The 24,815-nt window shown below is 32.0% G+C and overlaps 1 protein-coding gene, 1 long non-coding RNA gene and 2 other non-coding genes across 15 annotated transcripts in view; 2 read left to right on the top strand and 2 right to left on the bottom strand.

Moving 5' to 3' along the window:
- LOC101888568 (double-stranded RNA-specific editase Adar) overlaps nt 1-9,157 on the top strand; it is a 288,710-nt gene extending 279,553 nt beyond the window's left edge. For all 12 annotated transcript variants that reach the window (XM_059121966.1, XM_059121962.1, XM_059121967.1 and 9 more), the window contains 4 exons: nt 3,359-3,527; nt 4,910-5,009; nt 8,500-8,979; nt 9,054-9,157. In XM_059121966.1, coding sequence (XP_058977949.1) covers nt 3,359-3,527; nt 4,910-5,009; nt 8,500-8,979; nt 9,054-9,152 — 848 coding nt within the window. In that variant the 3' untranslated portion in view covers nt 9,153-9,157. The remainder of the gene's footprint in view (nt 1-3,358; nt 3,528-4,909; nt 5,010-8,499; nt 8,980-9,053) is intronic.
- TRNAE-UUC (transfer RNA glutamic acid (anticodon UUC)) lies at nt 56-127 on the bottom strand. Its single transcript has one exon. It is a non-coding gene; the product is annotated as a tRNA-Glu (tRNA).
- TRNAE-UUC (transfer RNA glutamic acid (anticodon UUC)) lies at nt 4,023-4,094 on the bottom strand. Its single transcript has one exon. It is a non-coding gene; the product is annotated as a tRNA-Glu (tRNA).
- A 3,811-nt stretch (nt 9,158-12,968) lies between the features above and the next one.
- Nucleotides 12,969-24,768, top strand: LOC131802217 (uncharacterized). Its single transcript, XR_009342083.1, has 2 exons — nt 12,969-13,100; nt 13,163-24,768. It is a non-coding gene; the product is annotated as an uncharacterized LOC131802217 (long non-coding RNA).
- The last annotated feature ends 47 nt before the right edge of the window (nt 24,769-24,815 follow it).

The raw sequence follows: 24,815 nt of genomic DNA, 5'->3' as shown, positions 1-24,815 counted from the left end.
AATTTCCTTATTTCGTTAGAAATAAAATAGAATATTAACAAATAAAAAAAAAACTTTCCCATACCGGGAATCGAACCCGGGCCTTCTGGGTGAAAGCCAGATATCCTAGCCACTAGACCATATGGGATACATAATATTGGAATTTTAAGAGTTTTCTTGAATATGCAATTTGCGGATGCCACTAGGGGATGATTTTTACATGTTTTGTTCTCTTGGAATTAAAACATTGTAAAAGGTGCGATCGATTTTTGTGTAGACTAAAAAAGGTCATAGGGGAGGGTTTGCAAATCATACCAAAATTGTAAATTATTTAATAATTTTTTAATAATCTCTTAATTTATCGATCCAAATTTTACTTGGTATAGGGTCTATTAGCAGTATTTAAATAAGAAAAATTGTGTCATTTGGGCCACATACCCACACGTACACTTTGAGAAGCCGATGCATTTGAGTCACTGTTTGCTGCGGATTTGGATCCAAAGGCATAATTGGATAATTTTTCTTTGAAAATGAAGGATAACTGGAGTTACGCTATCGGACCATGTTGAACGCATCCTAGACACATATAGTGATCCAAAATTGGTAAAAATTAGTACTTTTCCAACAATTATAGTACTCATTTACAAAATCACAGGACGATCTCTATCTCAGATACCAAGGGAGACCTCAATATGCAGCTCGGGATTTCAGTTCTATGCCTTCGTCCAATTCCAAAGTTGGTACCACTCAGTACTTTTCGAACAATTATAGTACCAACAGTTATCTTAATAACAAATTTCAGAATTTTATCTCCATCCCTTTACCCAATTTAGTACTTTTCGTGCACTCGTGGTACGCATCTCCAAATCAGAACTTTCTCTCAATCACAGGCACCAACAGTGACGTCCATATCAAAATTCGGGCTTCCAGCTCTATCCCTTCAACCAATACCAAATTGGTACTTTTCGTACAAATATGTATATGAATTAATTCCGAACCACCGCCAAATCTCAAACACAGATACCATCAGAAATCTAAATATTAAATTTCTATCCCTCCACGCCATACCAAATATTTTACCATTCAGTACTGTTCGTACAATTATAGTACAAATTTCTGGACATATGCACCTCCATGAACAGCGACCTTAATACCAAATTCCGGATTGCCAGCACTGTCTGTTCACGCAATATGGGTTAATTATTGTACCCATTTCCAAAATCGCAAACCTACCACCAACAGGGGCCTCAATACAGACTGTTCCAAATTGTGTACCATTTACTTCAGTTCGCACACTTCTAAAACCACCTTCATATATCAAACTTATGTGCCAACCTTGATTCTTATACCAATGTTTATACCCTCCACCGTACATAGTATGGAGGTTATATTATGTTCGCCATTCCGTTTCTAACTCATCGAAATAATAATTTTAGATACCCCACGATGTTCGGTATTTTGATGATTGTAACCACATTTTTCAATGAAATTGTCTGAAATTGTACACAAGGAGTTCTTCGTGACTATTTTACCCCCTGAAAGAGAATTGTTTATGTAGGTCCACGATTTTGTATAGACCCCATACAACGGTACCCCCCCCCCCATTATCTGGTATTTTGAAGATTTTTAGCGACATTATTCACCGTAAGTGTTTCACATTTCGAGTTCGTAATGGGAACTACAGTCTATGACAGAAAACTGGTCTATGCAGGTCCAGGCCTTCGTATAGGCCCCATATATCAGTACCTACTAGCTACATTATTCACCAATTTTTTTCAAGTTTCGTATTTGAATATTGTAATGGCTTATGACAAAAGTTACCTATACAGGTCCAAGTCTCCGTTTTTCCAAATTCGTTCCAAATGGTGGAGGGTATTCAAAGTTCGGCCGGGCGGAACCTTCTGCTTTTTTACTTGTTAAGTTTATACCAAATGGTACAATTTTAGAAGCTTAGTACCGTTGAAGGGCTTTTCGTAACCCTAAAACTCGAATTTCTAAAAACCCTTTGTTTCATCTATCCTGTAATCCACCGAGTGCAAGTCTCATTCCAAGTTTTTATCCAATACAAAGTGTTAAATTTTTAGTACATTTTAGTACTTTTCGTAGACTTTCAGTACGAATTGCTAAAAACCCAGCTTTACCACGCGCCTACGCACCAAGACTCGAGAAAAAATTTCAAAACTGTAGCCTCAGCCGTTTCGTCTGGGCGTTGATTCTCGATCAGTCAGTCAGTTCACTACTCTTGTATTTTATTTATTTTTTTATTTAATGCCAATGAATATCAATCCCAAAATTTAAAAAAAAGGTGGAAGAGAGCTGAATTTTCCCCCTCCATTAAGGTTACGTTGTAGTCTTTAAGACGGCGATACAAATGCCTCCATGACAAAATTGAAGAATACACCCTAAACCAAGGTTCCCCATACATTCTGTCTCGAAAATTAGGTTATTAAAGCTACCAATGTACAAGACAATAAAAATTTTTGATTTAACCCGTTTTTTAATTTCAACACTTTCACATAATTAATCAATGTTCGTTCGTAACAATTATGCTTGTATCTGTGTATAATATTTGCATGTTGGCATGTTCGATATTTTTCGCTAACACATTTCTCTGAACCACATGTAAATATCAAAAATAAAATAAAAAATTTTTACAATTAAAAAAATGTGAAAAACGGGAATCAAGCCTAGGACTTTGGGTTACATGAAAAATCAATAACTTACATCTCCATCTCATGTGCATTTTATGATACATACATATATAATTTGATAATTTTGACAAAAAAAAAAAAATATAGAATTTTTAAAAGTGATAAACTATCAAGTTTGTTTTTTCTTAGAAATTGAAGTTTGTTTTGAATTCTCTCGTCTCGTAAGTTTTTTGGATGACACGACGTTGGCCTAGAGTAAAAAGATTTCGAAAGTGAATTACTAATTTTTCCTAATTTTTGTTTTTAGAAGACATTAATTTTTGTTAATTTTTCTTTAAAAAAAAAAAAAAACAACAACAAAAATCCACACTATTTATTTTTTTCTACTGCCTAAGCCTGAGAATAATATCACACACATCATTTTTGTTTCACTCAGCCCCAAATGTTGGAAAACACCTCCATTACAACACAATATGTTTTACTTTCTTTAGGTTTCTATTAATTTTTATCACCTTCTTTTTTAAGTTTCCATACTAAAACCCTGTTAAATCACCACCACCACCAAGTCCACCTCTCTTTTTCTTACTTTTTTTCTTTTCAAATTTCATTATAACCCCTTTTTTTGAAAAAGAAATTAATAATATTTTAAAATAAAATTAAAAAAAAAAAAACATACAACGAATTTAATTAATAATAAAAACAAAAATTTATTTTATTTATTTTTATAGCAACAGCAAATCAGTCAATTTTCGTGAGGAACCAAGAAAATGCGCAATACCCGTACAAATTGAAAACCGGTGTACATTTTCATCTGTACATAAATACAGCGCCTTGTGGGGATGCTCGCATTTTTAGTCCCCACGAAAATGACTCGAGTGTTGATAAACACCCAAATAGGTAAAAATATCTTTACAACTAATTTATATATACCTTTACCATATATATAAAACTCTATATATATATACTACTTTATATACTTTTTAATTTTTGAGAATCTTTTAAAGTAAATTTTCTTGAAATGCCATGTTTGAAAAAAAAAAGAACCAAACAAACAAAAAAATTTACAAAATATTTCTTTTGTAGACCAAGTAGAGTAAAAGATTTTTTGGAACCCCCCAAAAAGAAAAAAGAAAAGAAACTAAAAAATACCAAAAAAAAAAAACACTTTTGAAGAATTTGTGAAATTTCTGAAGAAAAAAGTATTTAAAAATGGCATGACAAAAACAAAGACCAGCAACACAAAAAAAAAAAAACGCGCGTATTCCGTTCCAAAATGGGCAACGAAAACGGGCCTTCTGGGTGAAAACGAAAAAAAAAACAACGCGCTTCAACTACGCAAAAAAATTCGCCGTGAATCGCAACGCTCAAAACAAAATGAAAATAAAAAAAATCTTCCCATACCGGGAATCGAACCCGGGCCTTCTGGGTGAAAGCCAGATATCCTAGCCACTAGACCATATGGGAGGTTAGTAGTGGCCATTGTAACAGTGTCTCACAAAGTGTTTCTTCCATTTACCACTTTTAAATACTTTTCATTCGGAAATTTCCAACAAGTTTTGTTTTAGATTTCATATTTTTTTGTGTTATCTTCTTTCGTTTCTTTTTTTTTGTTAATTGTTTTTTAAACACTTAAAAAAATCTAAATTTTAAAGTACCTCCACTTCAGTTTCTTGAATCTAAATTTTGACGTATCTCCTTTTTTTTCTATTCTTTCTTTCTTTCTTCTTCTATTTTTTTTTTCTTCTCTATTTTATTGAAATGTAAAATTTTGTTATTATTTCGAAATGTTTTTTCAAAATTTCCAATTGATTTCTTGCATAATTATTCTTTCAAATTAATAATAATAATTTTCTTTTATTGTCTCTACTTTTTTTTCTAACAATGCTCTCTTTTTGTGTCGGCGCTCTCTTTTAAATCCATAATTTTTTTCTCTTTATCTCTCTCTACTTATGTCTACGTCTGAAACATTGTGGAATTTTTTTACTAAACTAAAAAAAATACAAATAATTTATTTTAATCGATGAACAAATAAACTTATGTTGCTGTAAAAATGTCTATTTTTGTTTTCTAACACACCACAACCACCACCAACCAATCTACCAACCAACAACAACAAATTTTCCTTTCCCGATCTGATTTCGAATATAAAAACACTAAACTCTCTTCGAAATCAATCGAAACACAACGTTCTTCCCCTCTCTATCTCTCTCTGTGTATATCTCAAAAACCAAATCAAATCTCAAACCAAAATCTCACCACTACCACCACCACCTGTACAGAAAAGCACGTGGTCAATTGCGTACAAAGATTGAATCGGGTGAAGGTACCATACCCGTTAAGAGCAGTGATGGCATTCAGACCTGGGATGGTGTTTTGGAGGTAAGTATTTTCCTATTATCTATTTTTGAATTATTAAATTTAATTTTAATATCAATTTTAGGAGGTTTTAAAATCGGGTTCAGTACAGCTTTGGGTTCATTGTTCCTCCAAAAGTTTTTCCTGAAAATCAAAATCAAATTCGAGAGGTCTTTCCCACTTCGTTGGAGACAATTACGATACATGATTTTTGAACGCTCCCATAATTGTTACAAGTATCCCAAAAGAGGAGTGGTTATATTCCAATATTCTTTCTTTGATGAAATGGGCTAGCGTGTACCCATCAATTCGACATTGTAATATTAGGTTAATGATACATGGAAATCAGGAACTCAAATTTCGGTGCTTCACAAAAGGAATTTAAATCCAATAATTGGTTAACCAAACTTTCGAACATTCTGTTGCGACTACTATATGATCTGTGCGACAAAATTAATTTTTACCAATAATTACAAGAAAAATCGAACAGATTATGAAAGTAGAGCTAACAATAGAAGGCACATATAATGGCGTTTTGGAAGTTTGCAACACAAAGTTGCCTACAAGTTCCCACTCCGTCAAATCTTAGAAAATTTTCAGATCAAGATTCCATGGAATCCTTGCATTATCTGGCTATTTCATCATAGCCGATTGTCTTCAAATTACACACATCACAATATTTTTACTAATCCAAGGTCCGGTGTGAAGATCTCCCACAAAGATTCAAAATTTGAAATATCCATGAAGCTTATAAACATGAAATTAACATTCGATTCAATTCAGACTTGGCACATCTCACTATTTCAATAAACACAAGATTTGTTATAAAAACGGTAGAGATCTGACCATTCCTCCCCCGAAATAACCAAAACGATCTTAAATTCCGAAATAGTCATTTTGGTTTTCTTCAATTAACACACACCACAATATTTTTATTAACCCAAGGTCTGGTGTGAAAATGGGATATATCGGTCCACTCCTTCTGGTACGTCCCCCACAAAGGGTCAGCATTTTTAAAATCCATGAAGCTCATAAAACCCGAAATTAACATTCGATTCCATTTAGACTTGGTACATCTCAATATTTCAATAAACACAAGATCTGTCCTAAAGATGGTAGAGATCGGACCATTTCTTTTGGTACCACCCCCACATTTTGGTACCACCGCACAAAGAAAGCAAAAGAAGCATCCACCTCTCTTCAAATTTCATACATACAAAGATTTCTGCTAACACTAGATCTGTTGTGGGTATGATATATATCTACAAACCCCTTCGGGTACCTCACCCACACAAGGGTCGCAGTTTTCAATACCTATATCTGTCATAACTTACGAAACATGACATCGATTCTATACAACTTGCTATATCTAAATCTTTCACTCAACCAAGGGCGAGACATTTGACATTTCTTCCCTTTATAAACGTTTTCATTTCACCCTTTCATAGAAGAATAATTGAGGTTCAGAAAACTAAGAATATGGTTTATATGATTTCGCATAAAATTGGATATAAATGTTCGATTTTCTTCTAATTTTGCCCATACCAATATTTTTATCTGTATTAAACAAAGTATGAAAATGGAATCCTTCGGTCGATCTCATCTGGCACTTCACGTACATTTTCTAAAAATAATCACATATCTCATATAAAGTGAAGAAAGCTGTCGATATAGTCAAAACCTGACACGTCGCAATATTTATATTATCGTAAATGTAAAATATTGGCCCCTTCCTATGGAACCTACGCCATAGAGGTTCAACAATTTGAATAATCATTACAGACGTCAAAATACATTTAAGTAATCGAATATTGGCTGAGGGTATACATTTGTTGGTAAAACCGAATATAGCATTCCATTTAGACTTCACACATCTGAATTTTTCTTTCAACACCAGATCTGTTATAAAGATTGCAAAGATCGGACCATTCCTTCTGGTACCTCCTCCACAAAGGGTCAATGTTTTGAATGACCGAAACGTTTAGAAAATCCCAAATAAGTATCAGGTTCTCTTTATATTTCACACATATAAAAATTTTTGCTAACACAAGATCTGTTGTGAAGATGGGATATATCGGTCCTCTCCTTCTGGTACCTCCCCCACAAAGGCTCAACATTTTGATAATCCACGAAGCTCATGTGACGGTGTGTCAGCTAAGTTGCTAATCCAGTGAGAAGGTTTAATAGTCTCTATACATATTTTCGACACGGGGTTTTTTTTATTTCGTGACGGTCTGTTTCTTCATAAAATCGACAATAAAAGTTGTTTGCAAGTCTATAACACCTTCACTGTTGCATACTTTTTGGCTCGTATGAAAAAAGTGACCAAAGGTCTGTGACAACAAGATTGAAACTTCTTCAATGCAATCTCATTTGATCTGTGCATAAGTATTGTACCTACGAATGTTTAAAATTCATCAGCATCGGAAGGTTAATTTTGATAATATGATCTCGTTATTTACTACTTATGTTTTCCTGCATTATAGTTGTATCAGCTAAACTACTAATTCAGTAAAAACCAGTAAAGAAAGTCTTAAAGTCGGGCGGGGCCGAGCTGTATTTGATATATTTCCCTGAATATCGTTGTTACGGAGTGCATATTACGGTTGTTGGTAACAAATCGGATGAATAATATATATGGAAGCTATGGCTATATCTGACTCAATTCGGTCGTAAGTGCCAAATTCCATCCCATTTGGACAAATATTAGACGTTTGGTGCACAATAAAAAGTAAATCGGACGAAGTTATATATGGGAGCTATATCCAAATCTGAACCGATCTCGATAAAATTTAGCAAATGTATTTCTGAGATGCATTTAATATATTTCCCCAAATGTTGTTGTTACAGAGTGCATATTTCGGCGGCGGTGGACAAAAATAACAAATCGGATGAACAATATATATGGGAGTTATAGCTATATCTGAACCGATTTCGATCAAATTTGGCATACATATTTTCAGGCATAATTTGAGGGTATATGCAAAATTGTACCAACAATACCAAACCCATATTAAGTAATTTATACTAAATACCCCAGTCGTTCTTTTTCGAAACTAGATCTGACATCTGAATCCCATGTATCAACTTCGAAATCATGATATTAATTTTGAGGATAAACTTTCGCATTTTGTCGTTATAAGCTTTTAATTAATGTTGAGGCTGAGAAAATTTTTGTTTTGTTGCTATTTTGATCTTTGATTTCGTATTCAATTCCGCAAACTGAAATCTCCGAGAATTTTTAAGTTGAAACTTCCATATGTATTTGGTACTTTAAGATCTAAATAAGCAAAGATTACATATCTGTATTTTTTGATCTTCTCAAAATTTTTATAACCTCATTGAAAGGGGTATGAAAAATTTGCTGTCAAACTTAATTCCGTTCGACTATCTTTGTCTTAAGATCTTTTTTACATTAAAAAAAGGAATTTACATCGATAGGACTTTCACAACACTAATCACTTTTTTTAAACATTTTTTTTATTAATTCTCCACACCTCTTATCACTTTACAGGGTCATCGTCTTCTTACCATGTCATGTTCCGATAAAATTGCCCGTTGGAATATTGTGGGCATACAGGGCTCATTGCTGTCATCGATTATTGAACCAATCTATTTGCATTCCATAGTATTGGGCAGTTTGTTGCATCCGGAGCATATGTATCGGGCCGTATGTGGTCGCATTGAAAAATCCATACAAGGTCTTCCACCACCGTATCATTTGAATAAGCCACGTTTGGCTCAGTTGACATCGTCGGAGCCTCGTAATCAGGCAAAGGCACCAAATTTCGGTATTAATTGGACAATTGGCGATACTGAAGTGGAGGTGGTGAATTCGCTGACCGGCAAGACCGTGAACAATCAAATCTCACGTATTACCAAACAAATGTTCTTCAATAAGTATGGCAGTTTGGTGAAGAATCTACCAGGTCTACCCGAACGTAAGCTGACCACAGATTATGGACAGACTAAGGCCAAAGTTAAAGATTATCAGGTGAGAATTTTGTTGTCGATGAGAGGACAGGTTGTTATTTAAAATTATTAAAATTGTTTATCTTTTTTGCATAGATTGCCAAACGTGAGCTGTTTGCCGCCTTTCGTCGTGAGGATTTGGGTAATTGGTTAAAGAAACCCCAAGAACAAGATGAATTTGCGCTTCCGGAATGACTGCTTAAAATCGAAAATTTTAACAAACAAATGACAAAAAATGTTGTTTTCCAAAGTCAGAACAATGAAGGAGTAGTAGAAGTAGAAAAGGTGAATGAAGAATTAGAACAGCAGCAAAATCACATGTCCTCATCGCTGCTGATGGAGGAGCAGAACAAGTCAATAATAATGCTGATGATCTTTATAATAATGATAATCGTTTATTTGAATATATTAGCAAATATATATTTAATGGATCAAGAACAACAACAACAACAATTTGAAAATGAAAACCAACAACAACAATATTTATTATTATTCATAATCTTATTATTATTATTACAAATTCAATTAGTACTTATGATAATACCTTTATTATTATTACAACAACAACAACAACAATTTATCGAAATATTATTAGCAATATTCCCAGTTAATAATATTATATTACAAGAAAACCATGAAAAACAACAACAACAAGAATTACAACAATTACCAAATTCCTTTGTAGTTGTATTCGAAATCTTAGCCCATTTGGCTTTTGTAGTTGTTGCATATAATGACAAAGATAAAATTTATAACAATTATTACACCAAGAACAATGACAAATCCAAACAAAACCAACCACCATCCTCCAAGATGATGGGATCGTCATTGTCATCATCATCATCAACATTTTTATTAAATTTAAAAAATCTTCCTCAAGCTACTTCTTCTTTCGACATTTCTTGCATAACTTGTGACTTAGAAAGCATGTTGGCGGCCCTAGTTTTCAATTTCAAGCCCAAGGCCATTAGTTTTTTGCTATATATAAACAATATTAAGAATAATTATTTCAATTTCAACAACAAATCTATGATTGTTGCTCAAAATACTCTTCTCTTCAGACCTCACAACATGTTGTTCAAATCAATCAATTGTCAGCCAAGACTTCTTCAATGGTCTCAGCTCAGCCAATATTCAAATGAAGAAGAAAAACAACAAGAAATCCCTGCAATTGCAGAAAACGAAGAAGTTAAGCAGCCAACAACAAGAACAACAACACCTGTAGCAACGATGATGATGAATAAGAAAACCAAAACGAATAAAATCATTTCTTATCTAATGCAAAAAGCAAATTTTATTATATTTTATAATAAATTGAGCTCTAGAATATTTCTAGAATAGAATGTAGCTAAGATGCTGGAACTAAGTAAAGCAAGTATTATGGCGTTTTAGTCTAAAACATCAAACAACCAAATTACACATAAAACAAAAATTAAACACAGAAAGACAACCATACAATACATTCACACATCGACATCGACTCACCACATGTACGCGGTATCACAACAAAACAGTCAAAAGTTCGCCATTATCATTGTATATCACCTCATTCAATTCGTTTTTGAATATAGTTTTTTTTATGTGAAACAACAAGAATTTTATTTGTTTATTTTTATTTTTTTTTTAATTTTAATAACCACTATGCTCCTCGTAGGAATTAGCCAAGAGTTTTTATTTTAAGTCTTTACAATCTAAGTCCATATTTTTAGTTTTTTTTTTAGTAGATGTAATTTTCATATGTCTCAGTTCTAAGTGATGTTAGTTCGAAAGAAATTATTTCATTTCATATGTTCATATAAATTTGTCATTTAATCTAAAAATAGATTAATTTTTAATGGTATTTTGAGGTTATTACATAAAATCTGACGACACCTGTAATTTGATTTATTTAATTTGAAGTTTTTCTTTTTGGAAAAATATGCTAATATCATATATGTGCTTAGTTACAAACACTGTCCGATGAGCGTAAATCCTTTGTGATTTTCTTTTTAGACATAAGTATATCTATATACCTATTTTAAAAGGCCGACTTGTAGAAAAACGTTGTCTTTTATTTATAAAAACTCCTCCTATGAGGCCTCGCACCTTTTGATACGAAGGCCTTGCACGAGTCTTTGTTAGATAAAAGACCTTGTCTTCTTTATAATACCTCCCAATACCTATTCATAGCGATAACTCCCTCTTTCAAAAAACCACAAAAAAAACTGCTTCAACCTAAACTACACTTAAGAACGATGACAGTAATTTTTGTATTTTACATTTCTCCTCTTCTTCGGTAAGACTGCCGCAGGCAAAGGACATATTCAAATATTAAGGGCAATTTTCCGTTTCCCCCGTCTCATTGGAAAATAGAGCACCAGCAGTAACGTGACAAATTTTGTGGTAGGTTTTCCATTATGTTCAATGGATTTTGGGGTTTCCCATGGTAGATGGAACGTAGAACGTAACAGGACATTGTGGCACCATTAACGGAGAGCTGGAAAACTTTCGAAGGAAAGAAGGGATAAAAAGAAATGATACGAAGAGACACAAAAGTGAGTTTTTTCACTTTTGGTTTAGAAAAACACCCCTAATTTTGTAGGACTAATCCGATGTGTCATAAAAGGCTAAGGTATTCATTATTTTTTAGGAAACCTTTGAAGGAGTTCTGAAAGGAAAACTCCTAATTAAGGGATCTTGAGAAAAACGGAACTGTTTTTACTTTTCCTGGCTGTTCCTGTTTCTGTATTTAACAAACATAATTCTTTTAGGGTACCCTAAATCGGCAGACTTGATGACAATCAAATATTTTTGATGATCCTGCAGAAAAAAATGAATTTAAGCAGAAGGGCTGCTAGAAGATTAGAATCTTATAAAAGGATGTTTTATCCAGGGATGTTTTATCCAAGTATCCAATATGATTTAAGATACCCTCTGCACATAGAGGATTTCTAAAAAAAATGAGCTCTTACATAGGGGTTTCTTGAGAAGGAAGACCTGTTTTCTAGTGTCCCAAACACACTTCTTTTTAACAAATATTATTCTTTTAAGATGGTCTAAATCTTTAGACAATTTTCTATATGACAAACATAGAAATAAGAAATTTCAAGTAGAACGGCTGCTCGAAGACCTTCCAAAAGTATTCTGTAAAAACCCCAATGAAAAAACCCTTCTGGAGAATATTTCCAAAGGTTTTCTTTGTCTTCTACTCATGTCTCTCAAAAAATATATAATTATTTTATATGTCCTCTGAAATTGTATTCAACAAATTGCTAAATGAAAAATATCTTTTAAGAGTTCCGACAGAAGAAAGAAATTTCGGGTAGAAGGTCTGTCTATAAAAGTAAGACTTTACCTAGGTATCCTATATATTTTAAGAAACCTTTTGCACATAAAAGTTTTTTGAAAACAGAACTCCTAACACATGTATCTTGAAGAAGTATAATTATTTTAAGGTCCTCTAAATCGGTAGACATTTTTCTATATCTAAAATCATTTTAAATTTCCTACAGAAAGATGCAAATTTAAGTTGGTAGTCTGTTAAAAGCAAAAAATCTTCTATGAAATTAAGATACTATCCAGATATGGATTATGTTCTGAAAAAGGGCTCCTTCTTAAGGGTTTCGCGTGAACAAAAACCAGTCTTCTTTAAGAAGTAAAAATTGTTAGGATGCCCTAAATCGGTAGAAAATTTTTAGATAACAAAAACATCTTTTAAGAGTTCCTACAGAACAAAACCTCAAGTAGAAGGTCCGCTAGAATCTTCAATAAAAGCAAGCTCTTACCCAGATACCCAATCTGTTTTAAAAAATACAGGCATGTCACAGAAGTTTTACGAAATCGATTTATTTCACCTTTTCCAAATCGTTACGATTTGCTTTTGCTTCTTCAGCACTCGTACGTTTTGACTAATCCGGAAAAAAAATCATTTCACATTTTTGAAATAAAAATATGGTAACTCCATGAAAAAAAGTCGTAAACAAATTATTGACAATTAAAAAAGGAGTTTAAATTGTTTTTTATAATATAAACACCAAAAGTAAAAATGCTAGGGGCTTCAATACTTGCTGTAATGGATGAAGAAATAAATCAGCGGTCTACTGAAAAAATTCGTCGCCGGACATTGAGGAACGCATCAGATCCTTTATCTCACTCAAATGCAGAGTAAGGATCCACCAGCAATGAGTTATTTTCAAATTTATTTTAATAATAATTTATTTCTAAAGATTTATAACTTATTATCGGCTAAATAAAGAAGCTTTTGTTTTAGTTTTGGAAAAAATTTCTCCCCACCTCAAACGTTCCAATATACCGGCTATTATCCAGCTTGCAACAACGCTTAGGTTTTTGGCTACGGGTGCATTTCAAGGAGTTATAGGTAGAGATGTGGAGCTAAGCCTTGGGAGAAGTACAGTTTCTACAATTATGTGGAGAGTTATTAATGCATTTGAAGCTGAAATTTGTCCACATTGGATCAAATTAAGAATGTCTTCCGAAGAAAAAAGAAAGTCGAAATTGTACTTTTTTGAAAATTATGAAATTCCAGGAATTGTAGGATGCTTTGACGGAACTCACGTTAGAATGGTTAAACCTTCCGAAGACGAATCCCTTTTTTACATTTCTACACCTTCTTCTTCAACACATATGGCAATAATTCAACAATACAAGTCTGCCGTTCATTTCTGCATATTTTTTGCGTTTTCATCATGGATTAGAAAAATAATAGATTTTTTATAAAATAAATTCCAAAAACATGTTCATTCTAAGAGAATTTGGTTAATACAATATTTTCTGTTAAATGTATGTGTCTTCTGTTTATTTTTTACGTTAAAATCACTAAACATTTCAATTTCACCCTGCTTTTTGAAAGTGATATCAAAACGCAAAATTTTTGCGTTTTCCGTTTTTTAGAGAAGCTAAAACCGTTTTCGTTTTCACTCTTGAACGATTTTACATTCTGTGACATGCCTGATAAAAGCTTTCAGATAACGGAACTCATACGTAGGCTGTCTTTAGGACAATGACCTGTCTTCTACATTCAAAAACACATGTCTCTTCGATTTTTTTAAAGTCCCCTAAATCAGCGGACTATTTTCTAGATGACATTTTTGTTTGTATTTCTACAGAAATTTTTCAAAGCTTCCTTGGGATCTACTGTACCCTTTTCTATGGTCTTCTATATATTTAGATCTTTTTCAACTTTTTCTTGAATTGAATGAATCTTGAATCTTCTATAAATTCAAGATCTCTTAAGTCAGAACCCCAAAAGGAAAAAGATTATTAAGGGCTTTTCTATAATGTTTTTTGAGGATCTTTGTAAATGAATATTTTGAGATTTCATGCATTTTTTGAATATTCGTGTGTTATAAATCATTTCACGTTAGGATTTCCAAAAGAGCTTCGTTTCTTCTGAATCAACCTCTTTAAAGAATGGCTTTGGAACTTTAAGGGCCTGTTAACGTATGCCGACAATTAATGTAAAAGAAAAACTAGAATTCTAGGAGTGTTTTCACAAAAAAAAGAAAAAAAAAACATACATAGAATTGGGGTTGTTCTCTCGCATTCATTTTCTTTCGACAAGGCTTAAACAAGGTTGGACAAGAAAACTGCTTTTGACAACAATTTGTCACAGAAACCCATTATTTTTTCACTATTGTGATTTGTCTATTTTCGCATCTCAAATCTTAGTCGTCAGATAGGGTTATTGGCTGATAGGCTATGCTTTCGTCAAATTTTGCTGTATCCTTTGCTTACAATTTTATTTGTAATATCTAATAACAAATATTTTTTTGTAAAAAGCTTTACCACACTTGAGTGGTATAAATTGATATTTTGTCAAACTTACAGTGGTCACATCAAATTTAATGTAATTCTTAAAATATTTATTCAATCTATAATTTATTTAATTTTTTTCATAAAATCTATGAATTTTAACTCCATGTTTATTTTTATGTATTATTTGATCATTATTTTTAATTTCATTTTATTTTTAATTACATCTTTGTGAATTTGAAATTTGTATTTATTTATGTTTTAAGCGCATATTATTTTACTGTGTAATCAACTCTCTCTCTCATGCGTGCATTAATTTTTAAGTTAGTTTCTTAGAGTATAGGCTAGGAATTTGTAATTTGATTTTTTTTCATGTCTTTGTTTTATAAACGGTACTATTATTCTATACAATCAGAAAAAAATATTCATTGTCATCATTTTAGATATAGGTATATAAAATGCAAGAAAATAAATTTGTTTTGTCATACACACAACCATCATTGTATATTTTTTGTGTTTATTTATATCTGAGTTACGAATCGAAGAAAAAGAGATTTTAATTTTAATATTTACCTATATTTACAACGAAATATGAGTTACTATTCCTTAATATTTGAAGATGAAATTAAATTTTTTATTGCAAATGTTTATATGGGAACTGCTAATAGTCTTTAAAGCATTTCTTAAGGTGAGAATACATAAAACGTTTTTTTTTTTTTGGATGGCTCAAGTCATCGGGTAGCCTCTTCGTAGAGAAAAAAAAGAGTTTTAGGTGAACTTTTTCTTTTCCGAAGAAGCCAGCCTATTGCTTAAGCCAGCCAAAAAAGCCTTTATGTAATCTCACTTTTACCTAAAAACTTGAATAGACTTTTCGAATTGATTATATATTTTCCGATAGCAAAAAAGGGTTCTAGTAAAAACGTTAAAACTAAAGTAGAACCATCATTATTATTTTTGCGAAGAAGTAAACCTTTCCTAACCTAATTTTTAATTGTTAACTTATTTTTGTCCCCCTATAAAAGTGATGTATATATATAACAAATATGGACAAGTCGCTTGAAAAGGAGGATATTATAATCAACTGTTATTCAAGACCATAGAATTGGGTTTCCACTAAGTGGAGTAGATCTAAAATATGTTAAAACACTAAAGAAATTATAAATTAAAAAAAACTATTTGAGAATTGCATATAACTAAGAAATTTTGCTTAACGAAAAATGATTTGTTTCAATACAAAAGAAATCAGATTACTGGACTTTTCGGAAGGAACATTCTAAGTTGCAATAAAATTTTGTGTATCTTACTCACGTCTATCCCGATCTTAAAGATAAAATTAAGCGAGGATTGCTAATAGTTTTAAAAGGTGGTCTTATTTTTAGCACACCACAGAGACGGGCAAAATTCTCGCGTTCCATATCGAAACAAATGATGAAATTAATCCGAATATGTAGTTTTCAAATTAATTTAATTTAAAATTTCGGTAGAGACCATTAAAAGTCAAGCGTAAGAATGTGGAGACTTTGTTTGTATCGAAAGCAATAATTTGGCACATCGCTTTATTTTTGCAAGATCTATGATGGTATATTTGGCCACACATCAAGTCACAATTTTCGCCCGGTACTGGGATTCTCTAACTTATTTTTTGAGTTTGCGACAAAAATCGATAACTTTGAAAATCAGATTTTTGATATACAAAAATAAGTTAAAGTTGACAACATTGGTATCAATGGCGACAACTTTGATTTCATCACTAACTTACAGACAAATTTCATTAATTACCGCAGTTATACGCATTTTAATGTTACCGACATAAATCGGTAACTCAAAAAAATGAGTTAGAGAATATAACCCACTCTAGGTTAAAATTGAAATCAGTAGTTTTCAATTTTAACCTAGAGTGGTTATATTTCTGATTCTCGCAAAGAAAAAAAATGAAAAAATTTAGTCGGCCCCATTACCGTTGCCGTCGTCGCAAAATGAAGTCGAGGCGATAATAACGGTATTAAGGTTGTCGTTTTTTGTCGATAGCGATTAATGATTGCTATTGTCATCGTCGATACAACAGCCGACACGAAGTCGTTTTTAGAGAATATCTGTCGCCGGTGCTATTTTAACCATTTTGTATTTCACATTTGACCATGAAGTTAACAACAGCAAAACAATTTGGAAATACTAAAGTCATTTCCGACACTGGTCTCCGACACTGGTCTAGCGCTAAAAACCCCAATGCGGTGGCCAATTGAAACAACTCTAGTTTAGTAAAAACTCTTCGATATTTTCGAAATTTTTTTCCAGACGTAGATATTTTTACCCTGGGAAACTCTTACTATGATTGAAAGCTTATAAAAATACCTATCCAAAAAAATGGTCACATGACCTACTTACAACAACTGTTAAATTTAGAAAACTTTTGTTCGGTTCGCCGGTTGAACATACGCAGAAGAGAATATTTCTGGACCCAGAAAAGGTATTACCACAAATTGTAGCATTTTGGAAAGGTAAGAGTGTCAGCTACAATTTCGCATCATTGTTGTTGACCCACATAATGGGCCCTTTTTGACTTTTTGGGGGTTTTACAAAAACCCGGGTTTAAAAAATCGATAATTTGATTAAAACTTCCGAACCGCTTTAAATAAGCAAGTGACCACTTGTTGGATGGGTATTTTCATAAGCGATACCTATATTGTATATATTGAGTAAGTGGATCCGGATCTTAAACCCATACTTTCGGGTCAAAAACCTGTGGTCTCGGGTCCGTCCCCAAAAAAAAGTTTTCCGGAGTCAGTGTGAAAATACCTACCACTCAAAAAAAATTGAAGAATTTTTACTAAACTAGATTTTAATTTTAGGCCTAAGAATAAATGACCAGTGCCCCCGTTGCAACTTTGGCGAAATTTCTTTTAGCACATGCTAAGAGCAGTGCTTGTTAATTCTGAAATAATTTATAAATCTAAAAGAAGACATTAAGAATTTATTTTAAATAAATATTTAAATACAAACTTAAACATTGGGAATGCCGTTTATACCATGATATGGGATATTTCCCCATAAGTTTTCTTTTTTAAACTTTTATGACCAAAGATTTTTTGAACCCGAGTGACGATTGCAAGTTCATACTTTGCAACAAGCATTTTGAAAACACCCGAATTTGAATATTTTCTGAACTTTTTTTAGTATTGAAAATAATACACCCACATTAACAAATAAAGTTGACAAAGTAGGCCAAGAAAATAAAAATAATAAAATCATATGGTGTCATAGCCTACCTTGATTTTATTGTACCATGGGTGGTGCGAAATATTCGACCTAACAAAGGTAGGTTTTTATTAGAAAATATAAGAGATTGATAGAACTCATATTTAAAAAAAAAAATACTAATTTTTATTTTTTTTAAAAACTCATTTTTAAAATCCTGATTTTCTATGTACAAAAATCGATGCCTTCATACATTATGTTTTAATTCATTATAAAGATTTTAGAAATAAATGAAAAACTAATTTTTTAAATCCTGATTTTTATGTACAAAAATTCATGGCCACATACAATTTGTTATAATTCACTCTCTAGATTTTAGTTTTAGGGATATTTTTTTGACTTTATTTTAATGCAAAGTTTCCTTATCACTTCCATTTCTATTTTAAGGTTTTCATTTAAATAATATCTTCCCCCATTTTCCACATCTTGGCTCTCAACGAACAAATTCCTACCCCCCAAAACAAAAATTGAATTCAAAACCAAACACCTATTGTTGTGCGTATCATCTTCCAAATAAGCAAAATTTACTGAACAATTATACCGTAGTCGAAATATTAACAGTGAAAGGCTTTAAAACGATAACGAATTGTAACTTAAATTAGTTAATAAATAGTAGTCTCTCTTTTTTCTTATATAAAGAAAATCTTATTAACAAACAAAATAAACCACAACAAGGTCTTAACATTTGTAGTAGCTTTACAAAATACAAAAATTTACTCAAAAAGAAACAGCAAATGTTTTCCAAAGTCTAAATGAAAAATGTAAACATTAATAATCCAAAAAAAAAGAGTCAATCATCTTCCAAATTGTTAAAAAAAGCATTACACTCGTCACCGCCATACACCTTCCACTTGCAGGGCATTCAGAGGCATTCGCATACATACATTACATTAATGTTAACATGGCAATACAAAAAAAAATCTTAAGCAATATCATTTACACAAAATACATTCATTGGGATACTATCGCATCAGAGTGTTGTCGTTTTGAAGATTTCCGATTAAAAGTAAAGAGGACAAGATAATTTTTTGTTATTTTAAAATTTTAATGTTTTATAAATTTTCAAATATAATGAAATCTATATAAGCTTACAAAGAGGGGTTAGGTAGGGGGGATTGTTGTTATTTGAAAATTCTACACCCTAAATGTGAAACCTTCCATGTGGAATGTTATCAATGTCGATTAATATTTTCATACCAAACTTATAAAGTCCTAACTTTTTCCAATCGATTTGAATGAAATGTTCATATTGGGTTCTCTATGAATAGCATTCGTTAAACTGACCCAGATTTAGATACTCCTCCGATGTGAGTTTTTTTTTTTTTTTTCTTTTTTTTGAAGTGGATACATTCAACAACCGATCTCTCTGGTAGTACGAAGGCGGGGAGGGGTCAGGTACGAATATTGAATTTATTGCCCGATCCAGATGAAATTTTGCACAAATTATTTGACCCAAGGACAAACTCTAAATTCAAAATTTAGATTTAGCTCCCACATATATCTTCGTCCGACTTGCCTTTTATTGTGCACGAATCGTGTAATACAGAATTTTGCACATTTAACCAATTTAAGACTCAAAATAAGTATGATCGGTTCAGATATAACTATAGCTCCCATATATATTGTTCATCCGATTTGTTATTTTTGTCCGCCGCAGCCGTAATATGTACTCTGTAACAACAATATTTGGGCAAATATATCAAATACAGGTCACAAATACATTCGCTAAAGTTTATCGAGATCGGCTCAGATTTAGAAATAACATTATCCGATATCAGGTTTATTGTACACTAAATGGCAATTACGACTGAATTCATTCTAGAAATCAGAAATCATAGCCATAGCTTCCAAATATATGTTTTATCCGATTTGGAGTTTTAAGTCCCTCACAAGCGTAATATATTTTCCACAACAGATATCAGATACAGCTCCGAAATAAGTGCATCAAATTTTATCAAGATCGGTTCGGATTTGGATATAGGTCCCATATATATCCTCAACCGATTTCGGGTTAATTGTGCACCAAATGACCAATATCAGTCCAAAAGATCTGAATTTTGGTACATCTGACCGAACTCAGTCTTGAAGCAAGTGCATCAAATTTGGTAAAAATGGGTTCAGATACAGCTATAGCTTCCATATATATTTTTCATCCGATTTGGATGAATAATATCAGCCCAAATGGAGTGAATTTCCCGACGTGCATTTCCATTTTGTAGAACTCGGCACATTTAGTGAAAATCGATTCAGAATTTGATATGCCTCACATATATTAGTTCCCACTGAAACCAAACAATAACTGCTCTAAAGCCAAATGTTGATAGGTAGTATGATCTACTTCAAATAAATTCTTTTCTTACGGGAGCTCTACTAAATATGCATAGTGGTGTGGGGTATCATATAGTCGGCCCCACCCGACTTTTGACTTTTCCTTACTGGTTTTTTATTGATATTGGATAATGAAAATATTGGCTTAAAAATATTAGCATACTTTTAGGCGCTTCGAGAGATTTGGCTATTTTCTTTTTGGAACATTTATTGAAATAGACAGAAACACCGAAGTGCGCACTTACCCTGCTAGCTCTTCGATTGGGAGTGTAAAATAATTTTCTAGACCCTTTTTGAACGAGACATAAAATTTCAGAGATGCAATTCTGAAGCAAGAATTTTATTTTTGATTTTTCTTACAGACTGATTACACATTTTGTATAGTCATATGTAAATTGACATATTTATAGTTTCCATTTCCATAGCATACTTTATGGAGCTATCAACAATTTTTTAAATGCTTAGATTACTAAGATTACATTAAATACACTTAAATCTTATTTAGTTTCTAGTAAATGTATATTAATTTATACTTGATTGTAAAGTGTTTAACATTTCTGAGGAGCGCCTTGAAGTATACTATAAAAAGTTAGTTGTAAAAAAAGTCACTTTACATATGACTCCCACATCATGTCATCGAGCCTTTAGTATTTCTAGTTTGCAATTGAAAGCTACTTTTTGGGGAAAATTATATTTTCAACTCAATTAATCTAATAAAAAATGGCGAAGTGAAAAATAACATATTTATATTCCAAGTCCTAATTAAACAATTTTAAATTTCTCCATCTCTATGGATATTATTTTTAAAACGACAGCACTGAACATCACACACATAAAATACATTCCCAACCATACACACACACACACCCTTGAACACATCCACAAATACAAATAATAACACCAAACACAACAACAACAGAAGTTAATGAAATGCAAAAAAAACAAGAAATTATAAATTTGATCTTATATAAAATACTGTGATACTAAATTTTACTAGTACTTCCAGCATAGCTGCATTTTATCCATTCTAAAATATTCTGAAAAATGAAGAAAATGCTAACAACCAGAAACAACAACAACAATTAATTAATTTAAACAATTACTTAGAATGAAGAAAAAATAAATAAATAAAAAAACGCTAGGAATGATTTAAGATTTAAGAAGTGAACAACAGTAACAACAACAAATCAATAATATTATAATAATGAAAAAAAAAAAAAAATACAACAACAACAAAAATGATACATTAATCTATATATTTAAAATACAAAACAAAAAAGCATAATAAATTTGCAAAACGTTTAAAAAGATGAACAAATCTTAGATTAGTTTAGTTATTAGAAATTTTCAAAAACAAAAAAAAAGAAAATATTTAAGAAAAAATTAAATATTATAGAAAAGAGATACAAATTATATAAATTACAAATCATTACACAAAATAACTTCTATCATCCAATAAATTCCATTTTTTTAAATATTTTTTTTTGTTACAAGGGAAGGCCATTAAAGGTACTTCTAAGTCCTTTGAGCTTTACCTATGTTGGCTGAGAATAAAATATTTCATGTTTCCGAAATATTTTTACACACTACATTGAAAGAAGAGCCAGCTATTTTTTATGATTCCTTTAAGACTTCTTTACTATGACAATACGAATGAAAATGCGAACGAAAAACACCTTTCCCAATGGGTTTATTGAATTATTATTGAAATTGGATATTTCGTTCGTAAGCGAAATTTTACTTTTCACAATCAAATACCTTTCGGCAAGATAGAAAATATTTTTTATTAAGAATATTCATGAGACGTGTTTTTTAAGGCTCCATCAGACTATGATGGATGGCTCTGCTCGGGCGCCAATATAATAAAAAGTTTTCTCCTTGGGCTGGAGTCCCAATTTAGCAATGGTTCCTTGACTCGAAACCCGGATAAGTACCCGAGTCACGGGACAAGGAAGCAAGGGGGTAGTTATTCTCTTCTATTCTATTCTACTCAAGTTCTTAGAATTCAGGATGACGTATGAATTTTTATGCCAGAGACCTTGATAAATGCTCAAACCGGACCTACGAGACCTACATGAGACCTACAACGTACTTAATAAGCGCACGAGCAAGATATACAAGGATAAAAAGTTACCTTAATGAATACTTGAGCCAGATCTACAAGGATACGCAAGGCTCCGTCGGCGAGAGACCTTAATAAGTACTCACTGAAAATCTACAAGGGTGTGCAAAGCTACGACTACAAGATACCTCAATAAGTACTCTTGCAGGATTCACAAGGATATTCAAGGCTACGGTTGCAAGAGATATTAATTGGTACTCAAGCTAGATCTACAAGGACATGCCAAGCATTTGCTTTTGCGAGAGACCTTAATAGGTGTTTAAGCAGAATCTGCAAATACATGCCAGGCTACTTCTGCGTGAGATCTTAAGAAGTACTAAAACAGGATCTACAAGGATATGCTAAGCTTCGTTTGCGAGAGACCTTAAAAAGTGTTTAATCAGAATCTGGAAATATATGCAAGACTACCTAAGCGTGAGACCTTAATAAGTACTCAAGCACGATCTACAAGGATTCTAAGGATACTACAGGAATTCAAGGATTCAGGACTTGGAGACTTGTATGAGCATGCTACGAAAATGGCATTGAACGGGCCGTGGTACTTCGATACAGACTTTGTTGAAAATTGATCGATGACCTTCGATTGTAGGCGTTGCCTCATTAAAATGGCTTCCCAGCACAGATTTCCACGGGCGGCGATTTCATAGCATGGTCTAAAATCAGCACTCTCGGAGTACTCAGAAAAAACTCCTTGTGTGGATTTTCCGCAAATTTTATTGAAAAATATTACTAAAATCATTAAAGTACCGAATATCAGGGGGTACCGTTATATGGGGGCTATACGATTATATGGGGGGCTATACCAATATAGCCCATCTTCGAACTTGACCTGCCTGCTGACAAAAGACAGATCTGTGCAAAGTTTTAGCTTCCTATCTTAATTCGTTTTGACTGCAGCGTGATTACAACAGACGGACAGGGCTAAATCTTCTTAGAATTTTACGCTGATCGAGAATATACTTATATACTTTGTTGAGTCTAAAATTATTATTTCGAAGAGTTACAAACGGAATGACGAACTTAATATACCCTCTTTACTATGTATGGTGAAGGGTATAAAAATTGATCAGTGCACAGATTTGCTAATTTTCACTCGGGGCAAAATTTACTCGCGATCAGGATTGCTCGAAAAGTGGGAGTTTTTACGGAGCCTACTCTTGTACTGTTTTGTGTGGCAGTAATTCTCATGTTTGAATCGCACAAAATAGAGCAAGCGTTTGCTCTGACAGTGTAAATGAGTTGAAAAAAATATTTTGTTTTCCGATTTCTGTGTGCGTGTGTAATAGCAAACGGGTTTTGGTATTGGTGTTTACTGTAGAAGAGATTGCTCTTCTCAAAAACGAGGAAAATATGCTCACTCATATTCGAAAGATATGGAAAAATTGAGTACGCTCATCATCTTTTTTTCTGCTCTCAGGAGTGCTCCCGCTCGAATTCGATTGAGTTTCACTCTTTGCACAAGTTCGATTGTGTTTTTCGGAGGTCTGATAAAAATAGCCTCTTCAATTCGAAATAAATTATTTAATCTTCTTATTTATCTTTGAAAAATGTACTGTCCCGAACAAATTTCTTAATTTTCAAATCTGATTTTATTAAAAAAAATTAATTAATAAATAATATTAATAATAAATTAATTATATTCAACCAACATACTTCCCTTTTTTTTAAAAAAAAAGAACAAGAATTCAATATTTCATAATACAAAAGAAAACAAATAATTTTGTTTGGGTTTCTTTTAGAAAAAATACAAAGCAATATATTTCTCTTTTTTGAAAACGAAATAATTTAAAATAATATTTATAAGTAAAATAAATAAAAAAATAAAACAAATCAATAATACACATGCATACACACAAATCTCACATTTAAAAAAATAATATTCAAAATAAAAATAAATAAAATTGCAATAAATATAAAACTGCTTTTGCAAAATAATATTCACAATCACTTAAATAACTAAACCAAACATAAACACAGTCAATGAAAGCTACAACGCAAACAAACAAAAAATATAAATAAATATATTAACAGAAAAAAACAAATATCAAAGAGAATGGAGGTAACCAAACACAAGAGACACAGGAAGAAACAAGGAATCTCAAATACAGAAAATTTCACTCAAAATAAGTTCAAAACAATTTCCTTAGACTTAGACAAAAAGGGTTTATACAATATTAAAAAAAAAAAATAAATAAATAAATAAATAATAACGAAGCTCACACAAACACAGGAGAGTTATATAAACTTCTTAAAGGTGACTTATTTCCTTCTTTAAAAAAAAAAAACTACAAATCTTAACCTTTTTCTATGAAGTCCCCAAAAAAACAAATTAAATTCAGATTGAAAAAAAAAAAACTAAATTAGAAATCAAATAGCCAATTGCAATTGGAAACAAAGAAAAA

The sequence above is a fragment of the Musca domestica genome, unplaced genomic scaffold (assembly GCF_030504385.1).
Source record: "Musca domestica strain aabys unplaced genomic scaffold, Musca_domestica.polishedcontigs.V.1.1 2, whole genome shotgun sequence".
NCBI classification, from domain to species: domain Eukaryota; kingdom Metazoa; phylum Arthropoda; class Insecta; order Diptera; family Muscidae; genus Musca; species Musca domestica.
The sequence above is the reverse complement of the archived record's forward strand: the minus strand, read 5'-3'. Positions and strand labels throughout refer to the sequence as shown.